Source organism: Sarcophilus harrisii, chromosome 2, assembly GCF_902635505.1.
Source record: "Sarcophilus harrisii chromosome 2, mSarHar1.11, whole genome shotgun sequence".
NCBI classification, from domain to species: Eukaryota; Metazoa; Chordata; class Mammalia; order Dasyuromorphia; family Dasyuridae; genus Sarcophilus; species Sarcophilus harrisii.
This window is the reverse complement of record NC_045427.1, coordinates 531,593,478-531,609,363: the sequence shown is the minus strand read 5'-3', so window position 1 is coordinate 531,609,363 and position 15,886 is coordinate 531,593,478. Positions and strand designations below refer to the sequence as shown.

The 15,886-nt window shown below is 34.2% G+C and overlaps 1 protein-coding gene across 2 annotated transcripts in view; it reads right to left on the bottom strand.

Moving 5' to 3' along the window:
* Positions 1–15,886, bottom strand: part of ADAMTS17 (ADAM metallopeptidase with thrombospondin type 1 motif 17) — a 473,015-nt gene that overhangs the window by 349,370 nt on the left and 107,759 nt on the right. For both annotated transcript variants that reach the window (XM_031955494.1, XM_031955493.1), the window contains exons 5-6: positions 7,799–7,882; positions 7,007–7,164 (exon numbers count right to left, since the gene is read on the bottom strand). In XM_031955494.1, coding sequence (XP_031811354.1) covers positions 7,007–7,164; positions 7,799–7,882 — 242 coding nt within the window. The remainder of the gene's footprint in view (positions 1–7,006; positions 7,165–7,798; positions 7,883–15,886) is intronic.

Below are 15,886 nucleotides of genomic sequence, written 5' to 3'. Positions count from 1 at the left end.
TCAGTGTGGTGGATGGTCTTCATCAAATCAGAAAAAACCCAAATTCAAATTCTACTTCTACCACTTGTTATGTAAGGCAGTTTCCTAATCTACAAAATACAGATAATATTGGCATTTACTTGCTCTCAGTGTTGCTGTAATTATCAAATGAGATTTCATACATATACATGCATATCGTAGATCACATATTTACATATTTCATATATATGTATGTCTGTGTGTATATACATATATATATATATATATATCACTTAGCAAACTTTAAACTGTTATATAAATGTTATTTATTATTGTTGTAATTATACTACCACTACCAGACTACTGTGCTTTTTTCAGTCCTGTTCAATTGCTATAGAATGTTTGTATGACTTCCTCAGTTGTCATCTTACCAGTTATCTTGCCACATCTCTTAAAGGTGTCCCCTTTTCACTCACACCAAATTCACCCTATTTCAAGCTGTTACTTCCCATCTGGGTTACAACAATAGCTTCCTATTTCTGCATTCAATCTCTTCCTCTTCAAACTATTTTTCTCATTATCGCCAAGTTGATATTCCTAGAACACAAGTCAAAATACATCCCTCCTTAACTTCAAAAGCTGTAGTAGCTCCCTACTGCTTTTAGGATAAAGCTTATCTATTTGATTTTTTAAAGTCCTTCTAAAATTGGCTCCAGGCTGATCACAAAGTATTCTCTCCCATGTATTCAACGCCCTAGTCAAACTGGACTACTCCACTTGCTATTCCTCTTATACATCACTATTGTGTCTTAAAAAATCTGTGCCTTTGCACGGTCTGTGTTTTTCATCCCACATACCATATAAGCACACCCCTCTCAATGCCTAGAATGTTCTCATTCTTCACTGGCCTCTTAGAATGTCTAACATCCATGAAAGCTCAGCTGAACTGCTACTTCCTCCTTCTAGAGGTTCTACCTTCTGTCTCAATTGTCAGCACTCTCCAACCTAAATCTTTGTATTCATTTTGTAAATATATTGTATTTATTTATATGTGGAGATAGTATATTTCACTAGAAAGATACTATTAGTTCCTTAAGGTTAGATTTCATCTTTGTATCCTGTCATCTAACAGTGTCTGATATATATGGTTGTCAGTTGCTTAACAGATACCTATTAAGAGATTGATGAAAGTTTGAATTGCTTTTTTCCAGTAGCAAAGTTTAAAGTCTCATACCAAAGGAATAAAAACTCTTAATAATTAAATATCACACACCTGCATGTTGATGAGGATTTTTTTAATGTTCTTCTTAGCACACTAAGTAACACACTTAGTAGGTGATGTATTCTTTCTATATAGATTTAAGGCTGCTTATGATGTTATGTAATACTTCCATTTTGGAGAAGCAACAAAGACAAATAGAGGGAAAAATATTAAACACTGGAGGCTGCCAATATAGTTGAAATCCCAAATAAAGACAGGAAGCAGAATAGATGGCACTATAACTGGAAGTGGAGGAGGAGTAACAGGATCCTTTAATATTGAAGAAATCTTAATGACAACCATCTGTAACCGAGAGTAGATGAGGAGGAAAGAGGTTGTGTTTTGGGACCTAAAGCCAGGGAGTAGGAGAGGAGGAGAAGGAAGGAACACTAATAAGAAAAAAACAAGAACTGAAACAGCTATAATTTCCTAATACTTCATTTCATTCCAGGCTAGCTTTGCTTTTCAAATATTAAAAAAAATTAAAAATCACCTGATATTTGCTGAAGATAGAACTGGCACAAAAATCCATTCCAGAGCTAGAGTTTATTTAAGGGTTTATTATATTACATCAGCCACAGAACCAAAAGCTGCTTTCATCCTGACAAGAGATAACTAAACTATTGGAAAGTGGCAAGATGCCATTCTTAAGAAAATCTGTCTCAAGGAGACTGAGTGACTAATGAATAAAGCACTATAGTATTTTTGCTTCTTTCTTATGTTCTGCAGTTCCATGATAAAGGAAATCTGGTGGTCTAAAATATGTAATTCAACACTCCAGGACATTATGGAGTAGATTATTATAGCAAAGCAGATGGGATTATCTTTTTCCTTAAAGAAAGCAAGTTGTTGTAATCAAATCAGAAAAGAGAATTATTTTATTAATTTGGCCTGAGGCCTCTGGTGCTTTGACTGAATACAGTTTCAAAAGAAATAATAGTTAGGAACAGTATTCTTTATCATAATATATTAAAGTAGGAAAGTATTAATTATTTTTTGTTCACAGAAAATGGGACACAAAATTTTTTTCTGCAATGCTTGTTGTTAATCATTTCAATCACATCTGACACTTTGTGACTCCATTTAGCATTTTGTTGGCAAAGATACTGGAGCAATTTAACATGTCCTTTTCCAGCTTATTTTACATATGAGGTAACTGAGGCTAACAAGGTTAAGTGAGTTGCCAGGGTCACACAACTAGTAAGTGTCTGAGACCAGTCCTGATTCCAGGCTTAGCAGTCTATTCACTGTTGCCATCAATCCTCCAAAAACAAAAAGAAAACTTTGGATTCTTCTGTTCATTTCTCATGTGAAACTCTGGGACATTTACCAAATATCCAACTTTCTCATTCTGTATTCATTCACACTGACAGCTTGAAGAAGCCTGTGTCTCCTCACCAACTTTTGGAAACCTGATAGGACTAACCATGTTTCCTAAGAGAGCTATGCTAAGTACCCACACTCACAAATAATGATCATTATCATCATAATAGCTTTAAGATTTGTCATATACTTTTATATATCATCTCAATTGAGGTAATAGAAATCCATTTTGCATTGAAGAACCAGATAAATATATAATTATATAATGTGTGTGTGTGTGTGTAATTTACTGAGTAGCATCTGGAATTAAACTAGGTGCTGAAGGAGAGCAAAAAACAAATAAATATATTCAGAAAGTCAAACTACAGGGAAGTTCTCTTTTTCATTTTCCTTACAAGAATTTTCCCCAGCACTTCTATTGCTTTATCATCATGGCATTGGATAGAAATGAAGGAATTGGTGGGAATATGACTATTTCCTACTTGGTGGGGAATAGTTGTTGAACCAAAGGTAAGAATAATCCAACCAGACAGGCTGGAGAGAGGGATTGAAAAAGGTCCTGATTTTCCTTTATAGTTGTAGCTCTACATGTGACTCTCTCTGCAACATTCCCAAAGAGTCAGCCCCTGCAGGGGCGGTTTCTGGTCTTCTACACAGCTGTAACTTATGCAAGCCCAGCTCCTGCTTTTTCTGGCTCGCTTCCTTTGACTGGACATGATGTCATTTTCATATCCTCTGTTACTGGTCCATCTGTCAAAGCTGGTGAGCATCCAGGATTATATAGTCAAGTTCAGGATTATATAGTTGGCTAGTAAAAGGATTCAGGACCCTCAAGGCAAGAATTCACTCTAAACACTGTCTGCTTTGTGGAGCATACAACTAAATACTAGGGTAAATATAAGATTACTCTGGAAAAATTCAATCACTTTTAAAGAACAGAAATATTCTCATGCCCAATTTTTCACAAATGGTGTGCTCTTCATAGCTATCATCAGTACCTGAGCAGCTACTTTCTAACAGCTTTCTACAATTCTAACAGTTGTTAAATAATCATCTTATTGCTTGTGGGGAATATACCCAACACATATTTAAGTTACTGAATCTTACTACATTTACAATGCTGTCATAACTAGCATTTATATAACATAATAGGATTTGTAAAGCACTTTATAATATCTCAATTTATCCTCATAACTACCTGTACTATGTGGCATATTATTTAAACAATCAGGTCTAGAGTCAGAAAGAACCATGTTCAAATCTGTCTCAGACTTTTATATCTGTATAACTCTGGTCAAGACATTTACCCTGTCACCTCATTTGTAAAATGGGCATAATAATAGCATCTATTGTCCAGGGTTGTTGTGTGAATCAAATGAGATAATAATTGGGAGACAGCACAGTGCCTAGTAGTAAGTGCTATATAAATGCTACCTAATGTTTTTTTAAGCAGATAGATATAAGTTAAGTGATTTGGAAGAATTCCAAAGTTAGTAAGTATCTAAGGCTGAATTTAAATTCTTAATTTCAGATTCAATGCTCTTTTCATTGGACTACATTGGTGCCTTTAAGGTGATGTTTGGCAAAGACTTATAGGTGGAGCTGTATATACATGAATTTATCCCAGTCTTTTCTTCTTACTTTCTTCAAAAAAAGGTTCATTAAAAAAGATGTTAATTTATATAACTATGCTTATTGCCTGACACATAATAAGCAGTTAATAAATGTTTGCTGAATGAATAAAGTCAAAGAAGAAAAACTGATGCATAAGGAGAGACAGGAAAGATGAGACAGAAATTAAGAATTTTCCCAAAAGTATTAGAACATAGTCACCACAAAGATGTAGAAAAAGTCTATCCTTTCCCTTACAGCTGAAGAAACTCCGGTTTTTCCAGACTTTGGAGTTCCCTCCATTTACCATAAAATACTCTTTAGTCTCTTCTTTAATGAATACCAACACAAAGCACCACAGTGTTCTAAAATGACCTTATCCCATATGCTTCAATTACAAGGAGGCATTTTTAGACAAAATATTACCAATGTGTTAAGGAAAGTATTTTTTAAAAAAACCTAAACCAATGCCTGAAGATGATTTCATGTCTGATGAGAACTCTTGAACAGGGCTGAGCTTTGTTAGCTCTTGTTCTGGTGACAGTGCTTCTTGAATATTCCCAATAAGTCCATTCACAATAATTTTGTCAACTCAGTAGAAAAAGGGAACATTATTAAGGAGAAAATAGTATATGATAGGACTAAAAGGTAATGAGATTATTTTAAAAATAAATATATCAAAATATATAAAATCCAAGTGAGTATTATCACAGTAGTTATCTTGGGAGTCTATCTATTTACTCCACAGACAATACTGTTGCTTAGATATATTTTTTGGAATATGACTTAAGATTCCAAGAAAAGTCACTTTGTTGCAAGTCACTGTATTTTTTTTAACTGAGGTAATTGGGGTTAAGTGACTTGCCCAGGATCACACAGCTAGGAAGTCTTAAGTGTCTAAGGCCTCCTGACTTTAGGGCTGGTGCTCTATCCACTGTGGCACCTAGCTGTCCCGTAAATCACTATATTTTTTAAATAAAAAATCATAATAGCAAGTTGAACCCTCATCTTTTTCACTAGTTTGTTCTCAATTTCTTTTTGTTTTCAAAAGTTAAACACAATCTTAAAAGAAGGACAATTAATTAATAAAAAGGGAAATTTGCAAAATGAAGTACTATAAAATCTGCAAAGGGAAGATCATTACTGAACAGAGGATTTAGGGAGAGATTTCCTCCCTGCCATAAGAATAGGAAGTGGCATTAGACTTGAATTTTAGAGTATGTGGAAGGATGGAAGATCTTCTAGCCACAAAGAACAGTGTGAAAAAAGGCAGAGAGGCAAGAAGATACTATTTGTATCTCCAAGCACAAAGGAGAGTCTGATTTAGGAGTAGAGTGGCTAAAAGTGAATAATGTTAATAAGGCTGAAAAATGATTGATTATGAAAGAACCTGAAAGGTCTTTGAACTTGAAGGTTGCAAAGGCAGGATATTTTAATTACCTACATATATGCATACATACATATGTAGGTTTGTGTTTATGTACATATGCCTCCTTGTGTATGTGTATATGTATGTATGCATGTATACACATATATACAAAATGACGTGTAATGAATCCACATGATAATGTATATGGATAAATACATGCATAACATGTATGTATATAAACACATTTCATATATCTTTTTATATATCCATATATGCATGCAATACACACACTTATATACATGTATTCAAATACTTTATATTTAACACATTATCTTGATTAGATATTTGTTGATATATTTTGATTTAATATTTTATATATTATACCTTGTGTTACATTTATTATATAATTTTACATATACATATATGTCCCAATTCCAAACAACTAAATCTGACTACTTTTGCTCCTATAATCTTGAGACCAAGGGTATGTTTTTGAATCATGATATCTTATCTTTATAATCCCCTTCTTACAATGTCTCCTTAACAAATTCAGTTCAATTCAAGAAACATCAATTATGTACCTACTTGCTGTACAATACTGATCTGGATACCAAATCAAGAAGAAAAAAAAAAAAAAAAAGATGTGCTTAATTTGAAAAAGAATATTCCAAAATTAAAATTTACTCCAGAATATTTAGGATGATTTTTTTTAACTATAATCTATAATTTTAAAATATTTAGACTTAGCTTAGTCAAGTAGACAAATTCAGTTAGGAAGAAAAACATTACCATAGTTTGCAAATGAATTATTTCAAGCAGCAATGAAGTGAATCTCTTATAGACATTATTGTTAATTATTGCTAATGATTTTTAAAAAGAGGCCTTTCTGCAACAAGTATTGAAAATAAAGAAGGAAAGGGATGCACAAACTACATCAATATTGCCTAAACCAATTTTCAAGAGACAATCTTTCCTTTCCATTTTTCTACAACTGACGAATCTCTCTAAGGAATTTATGGCCCAGTTCTGTCTCCAGACACATGGCAAAGTTCATTTAGTTAAACACAGTGTCTTTATTTTATGAGTATACAAACAAGTTTAAGTAGTGTCAAATGGGTGTAATATTGATCTGATGCCATCTATTTAAATCATTATAACTTAAATTTACATAGCATTTCAAGAGAAGCATACACAGATGCTATAGACATATTTTAAACTAGATAGTTTTGACCTATCTTTGCAAGATCTGAATTATCAAATAATCTTCTGGTATATGTCTCACATAAAACTGTAAATTTATGTTGGTACATCTTTAGATATTGTGCCTAAGTCAACTAACAAGTAGCTTCACATTTGCTTCAAACCTCATTTTGAACTACACATTTTCTTTGAGAATTATAAAAACTCTAAAATACACAAAATTGAATATTTTAAACATACATGAGTTTACTTCTTCATATCAACGAAATATAAATCTATATTACCTAGTTACAAAAACAGCAGCATCCACTGGGGGGATGTCATCCTTTCCACCAGGAACTTGGTTATTACCAAGATACTTTGCTCCTCCATATTCCTCATTTTGCCAGTGACAGAAACTCTCTAAGGATCTTTCTCCATGGTGTCCAATGGACAACTTAGCCTGAGGGAGAAAAAAAGGCGGTAGGGGGGAGAGAATAATTAAATAAGAAAATGTTTAGGCAAATAAGTGTTCATTCAATGCATTCAGAGAGACAGCATTGGGCCATAGATTTAAAACTGCAATGGATTTAGAGGTCATTGAAACTAGTCCCTCATTTATAGATGAGGAACTTGGGATTCAAAGAAATTAATAAATTGCTTAGAGTCACACAGTTCTTAAGTATTTGAAGCAGGATATGAATTCACAATTTCCTAACTCATGGTCTGGGTGATCAGGAGTAAGCTACAGAGAACTGAAGTCCATTTTATATATATATTTTTGGTAATTTGATGAATCATCATGGTCAAAAAAGGTCAAGACCTAGTAATCAATCTTCTGTTTCTGCTACACAACTAAACTACTAGGCCTAGAGCTACAGAAATGGGCTACTGCTAGTCCAGTTGAGTAGGCTCTGTAGAACCTGAAGTCTACAAGTAGCTTTTGATAATAACTGTTTTTTTTTAAGCCAGTAGGAAACATCAGTGAAGGGTTTTCCTGAAGGGATACTTTTAAATACTTGAGTTCCACACATATAGGTCATTTTTTAAAAAATTAGAAGTATTATGTAATATCCAAAGTGTCTATGAGAACTTACAGGGCGGTTTCGAAGAAGTACAAGCTTGGTGACTTGAATATTAACTTTAATTCCTAGGCTGTGGTGCTGAAACATGTTGTATACCTGTTAATAAATTGTAAAACATTATTTTTAAATGTAATGTCAAATAAGGATTAAATTAGTGAGTCTGAAAAAGTTAGACTAAAATTTAATGCCACCAAATATATTTATAAATTCAAAAGGGATGCAAACATTTAAATTAATAAAATATATAGTGTTAAAAATGAGAAAGCAGATCATTTTGCTAAAAATCTAAATACTAATGTTGTGTCACAATCTCTTTTATTGTCCTGACTCAGTTTCCCTGAATTGGTTCTGCCTCAGTTTCCCTAATTGTTCTGCCTCAGTGTCCCTAATTGCTCCTGACTCAGTTTCCTTAATTGTTCTGCCTCAACAACCTTAGTTGCAAACACCCACTCCGGTTCATGAAGACTGCTATAACTCAGGGCTATTTGCTCTAAGGTTATAAATTGTTAATGGGTAAACTCAAAAGGGGGAATCAAGACTTTCTGTCTGTAGTCAGATACTTTCTTAACTCCCAGCTTGTTAGAATTTATGTTTCTACCCCCCCAACCTGTTGGAACTGGATTTATGGTTCCTGCCTGGAGAGTCCCACTCACCAGAGTTTGGACTCCACCCCTTGTCTTTGTTTAGCTTCTGTGTATAAACGTCATTGAGAACTTGCATTGTGCTGCTGGATGCAGGCTGGATGCTAGATTCTTGGAGACAATAGTCTCATTCAGCCCTAAGGCCAAACCATAGATCCATTTGGTCCCAGTAAATCTCTTTTTAATAATTATTAAAAACTCTCTAATCTCTATCTTGCCTCAGTTTCTCCGGCATTACACTAACACCTTTTAGATTTTCAAATTACATGGAGAACCTATATTTGATAAACTTTAAGATATTTAAATATTTTTAAAAATCAAGGAATAACATGAAATACTAAGTTAACAAAAAAGAATGGGAATTTGATTTTTAGTTAAATTCTAGCTAAATTAACCACAACCCAGGATGGTTCTTTAGAGTTCTTTATCATAAAACACTTAAAGTAATTGTTAATATTTCTCCATTCAAGGAGATATTTTTTTAAAGGATTATAAGCTCTTCTAAGGCAAGAGCAGTATTTTATTTATGTTTTTATTTTTGTAGGCATCAAAGTGATTTATACATACTAGACATGATAAATTGAGCCAATCTACCTGATCACAGAATCCAGTGAGAAATAAAAGACCAAATGTTTAGTAACATCTTCTAAATTATCTCAATACTTCCAATTATTAATAACTTTTTACCAGTCTAAAGAAACTCTTATGAACAGTATTTATAAAATAAAAATTCTAAAAATAGCAAAACCAAAATGAGCACTTTGTCAACAAGGTGAAAAATAGATAGGAATGCAAATAAACTAAGATTAAGTTCATTTTTAATTCTCACTCTTTTTTAAAAGAATAAGTTAGGTAACAGCATGGAAAATATACCTGAAGATAGAATGAACAGTAGAAAAGAAATGGGTTTCCTACGCATGCCATTCCCATACTAGTCAAGAATGACTCCATAGTTAACTTTGGGATCAAATATTAACTCCTTTGTTGGTATTTACAATCTTTTATAACCTGGCTCCAATCTACCTTTCCAGCTCTATTTTAGATTATTCAACTTCCCATACTCCATCCAGTTCAAATAAAAATGGCATTCTTGCTGTACTTCACACAGGATCCTCTATCTCCCATCTCTTTTTATTCTCATTGCTAGAATGCATTATCTCTTCATCTATGACTCTTAAAATCCCTAGTACCACATTGAACATCAGAGCTTTGCTTATCCCTTTAGAATCAGGGGTCCTCAAACTTCTTAAATAGGGGGCCAGCTCACTGTCCCTAAGACTGTGGGCCTTTAAATAAAGAAACTTCATAGTCCTGGGTGAGGGGGATAATCGTCCTCAGTTGCAGCATCTGGCCCACAGGCGGTAGTTTGAGGACCCCTGCATTTAGATGGTAGTACGCACTTACTTCCCAACAACACATCTACTTTATTATCTCTTGTATGTGTACATATACATGCATTACATCTATGCATATTTGCATATACACACAGAATACATGTTGTGTCCCTTAATAGAATGTAATCTCTATAAGGGCATGGTTTGTGGGGTTTTTTCCCCTCTATGTTCCCAGCACCTAGTGGGCATTTAAGAAATACTTGCTGATTGATTGATTTATTGATAGGAAAAGAAAGGAAGGGAAAGAAATGAAAGGAGAAAGCTGGCAGAGCTTTGAAAGAAACCTTTAGGTGTGGAGTAGAACTAGAAAGAGGAGGCAGCAAAGGAGACAGAAAAGATCAGTTATTGAAGTAGGAGAAGAGCCAGGGGTGTGTAATGTCAAGAAGCCAAAGGAGAATTTCCAGACAGAGGAAATTGTCAGCAGTGTCTGATATTGAAGAAAGTCAAAGAAATTGAAGGCATAATACTATATTTTACTGTATTTAGTTATTAACAAGTAGAATAGAATTCTAGGGACTGAATCCAGATTAGAAAACCTTGAGATTAAGGTGGTAAAAATTGCCTGGAAATTCCAAATTGATGTGTTTTGTTTTCTAGTCAGTCTAAAAAGAACAAAATGCAAGTTTAGATTTCTCTGCCAGAAAGAGATGACATTAGAAATTTATCCATTTTGCTGCCAAGATCATAATGCTGATATGGCAGCAACACAGAGCATATATTGTACTGGAAATTTAAACAGGGTCAAATCAGGTGATAGGAAGCTTAAGCCAATTAGCAATCCTATATAAATGTTTGAAGGCCAAATGGGTCAAACATTATAATGTTTGTCTTAATGATAAAACTGACAATAGCACTTCATGACTTAAAAAATGTTTAAAAATTCTAAACAATAGAATGAATTATCTTCTCACTTAGGATTTCTGCATACATAGAGAAATAAGACAAACTGAATTTATGTGATAAAATATTTGGTATTATTTTTCAAAAATTACCTTCATTAAGAAATGAGTTGTTTTTGACACCAGGATAATAATAGACCAAATATGAGGTCATTTCTTAATTATCTACCATCCCCAAATGGGTAAAAATATAAAAATTATGTAACTTGTTCTCAATTTTATAATTTAAAGAATATCAATAGCTTTAATTTAAACACTTCTTTAAAAATTCACCATTAAGCTCACTTCAATTCAAGAGACATTCATTAAACATCTATTTTATGGGGAAGCATTATGACAGATTCTGAGAAGATATATTTAGAAAAAAGTGTAATTGATCCCTGTCTTCATGAAACTTATATATCAGTAGAAAGATGAAGCAAATGAAAATAAGTATGCTGTACAGTGATGCATGAGAACTGCATTAAATCAGCACAGAAGCAAGAAGTTGTTACATACAAAGCGATCAAGAAATGTTATATGTAAATGTAACATTCAAATTGAGCTTTAAATTATTGATAGAAATTCAACAGATTAAGAAAGGTAGGGAAAATATCCTAAGTATTAAAAGAAAGTGTAAACAGATGCTCAAAGATGGAAAGTTGTAAGATGTATGCCAAAGTGTAATTGTCTATTTTAGTTACAGTATACAGTTATGGAAAGGAATATCATTAACTAAAATAAGAAAGGTTGTCTGGTGCTAGATTTATGGTGAGATAGGAGAAATGCAAAAGATATTGTGAACATAATGCCAAGAAAGATTGAGAAATGAATGGATAAAAAATATGAAAAAGAGAGAAGAGTCTTAAAATAACCCAAAATTTAGAATATGGAAGACTAGAAAACTGTCTTTAGCAAAGTGCAGTGCTAAAAGATACCCGTTCCTGAGTGCTACAAAATAAAGAGGAGCAGATTTGGAAAAAAAGATAATGTCCAAACAATGCTGATGGAGCATTCAACTTAGATGTGTCCTATAAATAATTGGACTGTGGGTCTGCATCTCAGAAGAGAAGTCAAAACTTTCCTGCCTAGATATGGCTATGGGGATGAAAATATTATCGAGAGAGAATGACATTAGAAAAGAAGAGAGTCAAGGACAGAAGTTTGAGGAAATCTCAACTTAAAGTAAAGCTGATAAAGACAAAGAATGGCTATGTAGGTGGGAGGGGAACCACTAAGATAGAAGTTCCTTTAAGCTTAAGGAAAAGACTCTAGTTGGATAGAATAGTCAAATGTTTCAAACTACTGCAAAAAAAAAAGTAAAGAAAAATAAACATGGCAAAAAAGCTACTTAATTCAAACACAAGCAACACACTTCATTAAGCAATTCTTGTTAGCAAGACATTGAGTCATGTGAATATTGACTGCTGGGGCAGCTGGTTGATGCAGTGCATAGAGAACCAGCCCTGAAGTCAGGAGGACCTGAGTTCAAATCTGGTCTGACACTTCCTAGCTGTGTGACTCTGGACAAATCTCTTAATCCCAATTGCTTCATAAAAAAAAAGCCTCTGTTTTTTCAGAGTTCATGTGCTAGTGGGGTAGGGGAGGGAAATACAACATGTAGATTGAGATTCTAAAAGGAAAAGAAAGGATATTCCAGTCATAGGTGATACTCTGTACTAAGACACAGGGTCTCAAGTAGGCCAGTATGGCTAGAATGCCGAGGTCAGGAAGATGAGTAATGTGAAATACATCTAAAAAGATGGCTGGTGCCAGATGATAAAGAAATTTAAATGTTCAATGGATTTGGAGTTTATCTCCTAGAAGCAATTCAGTGGTGAGGAGGTCTTTGATAACTGTGGTGCAGTAAAGAGAGTCCTGGACTCCGTTTGCCTCAGTTTCCTAATTTGTAAAATGAACTGGAGAAGAAATTGGTGAACCACTCCAGTATCTTTGCCAAGAAAACCCCAAATGGGGTCATGAAGAGTTGGACACAACATAAAAAAAAGAATAAGTTAACATGGTGAGCAGAAGCTAAATTTCAAGATAGATAAAGAAGAGGTACTAAATGTAGCAAATTTCAAAGTTTGAGAGATTGGTGAAAGATTAGATGGTAAATAGGCAGGACAAAAGCATCCCAGGAAATTCACTTAAATAGGATTTTGGAAAGTTGAACACATATGATGGTTCTTGGGAAAAGTGGAGATTTATGAAAGAAATGGAATTGATAACTAGAGCAAAGTTCTGGAGGAGGTGGAAGATAGAATCATGAGCACATAGAGAGGTTTAGCTGTGAAAAAAACTGCTGCCTCTTCTGTGACTGTCAAGAGAAGACAAAGTAGGAGAAATAATAAGTAATGAAATAATGAAGCAAGTTGTGAGAAATGGTAAATTGCGCAGCTTCAAGCCTGAATAACCTTAAACTTCTCAATGAATTACAAAATCTTACAGTTGTGAGTTAGTGAGAAATAACTGATTTTCAGCGCAGCCTGTGTTCCATTTTTGGACAGCCCTCATTGTTAAAAAGCATTGTTTTTAAATAAGGTCTATGTGTCCTCTTCTAACTTTTACTCATTGCTATTAGTCTTACCCAGGGGGGAGAAAAGCTGAAAAAGTCTAATACTTCTTCTACATGAGAATCTTTCCTACTGTCTTCTTTTCCAAGCTAGCCAGCCTTAGTTCCTACATTCAGATTGTCTTTCTATCCATACTCTCTAGATAATCAGTGATGGAACATGCTATCTTTCTGCAAAGAAAGAATTGATATTATCTGAATACAGATTGAAGCATACTATTTTTCACTTTCTTTTTTTCATTATTTTTTGTTCAAGTCTTCTTGTATGAAATGACTAATATGGAAATGTTTTAAATGATTGACTTTTGTATGTATGATCTATGTCAGGTTGTCTGCCATCTTTGGAAGTGGGACGTAAAGGATAAAAAATGTTAAACATTCAGATGTAATTGGGAAAAAAAAATTTTAAATCAAGACTAACAAGGCTTGTTGGTGTTTTTTCTTCTTTAAATAATAATAGTTCTCTCTGGAAGAGAGCAGGTTTCTCGGGGAGGTTTTCTGGAGGCATCTTTAGTTTCAGTTACAAGTAAAGAATCACCCAAAATCGCAGTCAGCTGATAAAAGTTCAGATCTTTTATTGTGTTCTTCAATATAGCCCGGTTAGTTTTCATAGAGGGCTCTCTTTCTGCTTGGTTCTAAGAGCTCTTGCAGCTTTGTCCTTTGCTCCTGCCTCTGCTTTCTTCAGCCTCCAGCCAGCACAAAGGTGGAAGATGAAAATGAATCTCTCTTGCCTCAGAGGGAGGGCTTGTGGGCTTCCTACCAGAGTGCTCCTCTGCAATCCCAGTCAATGTTCCCAAGTAACTTCCTTGAAGGTCTAAGAGCTTCCTCTATATATATGATCGCCCAAAGGTTAACTCCTCCTCTGAGAGAATGGGATTGTGGGATATCTCCTAGTATGCTCTCTGGCCCTAAAAGCTTCAAGGGAGGTGTGAATTCAGATATCTCATACTAAACCCTGAAATTTCCTAAACGTATGAACTCCAGTGAGTACTTAAATACTTCTTGCTAATATGAACTCTCTAAAGGTGTGAACACAAGCATTGTTTCTAGCAGTTGTACTTAGTACCTTGTTTCAAGTTCTGGTCCATAACGTCTCCTCGTAGGATCAGATTAATCATACTGAACCATGCTAAATTAGATAATTATTGTCTCTATCAACTCTAATGACTTAACAGTTTGTAAAGATTCCAACAAAGGACCTAGTGTTGGACACTATTCTTCTCTTTAAGTAGTTCAAGTTCCCATTTTCTTTCTTGATTGCCCATCATGCTATTTTATGATTGTAGCATCATAGTGACTTAGAGCTGGAAGGTTCCCTAAAGGTCATCTAGTCCAACACTCTTGTGTTACAGATATAAAACTAGATTATTAACTGGCATTCCCAAGGACATTGATAGTAAATAACAAAATCAAAATATTTTTCTCTAAATGATCATTGATATAGAATCTACAGTTAGCTAAAACTTTTAGATCTAATTTCAATAACATGCTATCTAAGTGTATGTAAAGTACAGGCTAGCTCCCTAGAGAGCTTCAGGGTCAACCAGAGTCAGGATAAATCAAAATCCTTGGTCTTTAGGGGGAGAAGTAAAGGAGTCAGGCAAGCTGCCACATGGCTTGCCAAAGATATATCCTGGATTCTGGAGTCTAGAGTCTCCAGCCTCTCTCCTCCTTGTCCTGCCATCAGGTGACTCTGGCCTCTCTCTCCCATCCCCAGCTCTCCAATCTTGCCTACTATTATCTTAACACCAAACATTCAGCAAGCACCAATGATGAGGAGAGCCATTATCCAAATATATGCTAATAAACCTCATTGACTCCAAGTAGGTAATTACCCTTAAGTGCTGGGTTGTATGATTCAAGCATATCTTTTTGGAGTTTCAGCCCTCTACAGTTGTGCCTCCCCCATTTTTACTTCTGAATTTGACTTTTAGAGCCCAAGTAAAAGATTTCATCTTTATTATCATTAAACTTCACCTTATTAGATTTGGCCCAGTCTTATACAAACAAGATCTTTTTTTCATTCATTTCCCTACTTGTATTATCTACAAAAATATGCTATTTGTACCTTTATCCAAGTAATTTATAAAATAATTAACAGCACAAGACCCAGTACAGATCCCTGGGGCCATCCACAAGAGCCTTCTTTCCAAGTTAGATTGTAAATTCCTTGAAGATAGGGACTGTCTTTTGCCTTTCTTTCTATCTTCAGCAATTAATAAATGCTTATTGACCAATTATTGTTGACATCAAACTATTGTTCTTTCTGCCCAGTTTCCATTCAATCAACAAGGCACTTAATTTGTATTTCACTTAGCCCACATCATTGTATCTTGTCCACAATAATAGCATGAAATTTGCCAAACGTTTGGATAAAAGATAAACATAGTACATTTATATCATCCTTCTCTAGTCAAGTAATTTTGTATGTAAAAAAGTAAGAGTAGCTCTTTGTGATCCCTTTTCTAGTTATTGACTATTCCTTTAATAATTTTTCCAAATTTTGACAGAAAATGTCAGTCTTATTGTCTTATATTCTGCATAGTTCATTCTATTCCTTTTTTTTTTTTTTTTTTTTGAAAACTGGGATATTACGTGCCTTTCTCCAGTTC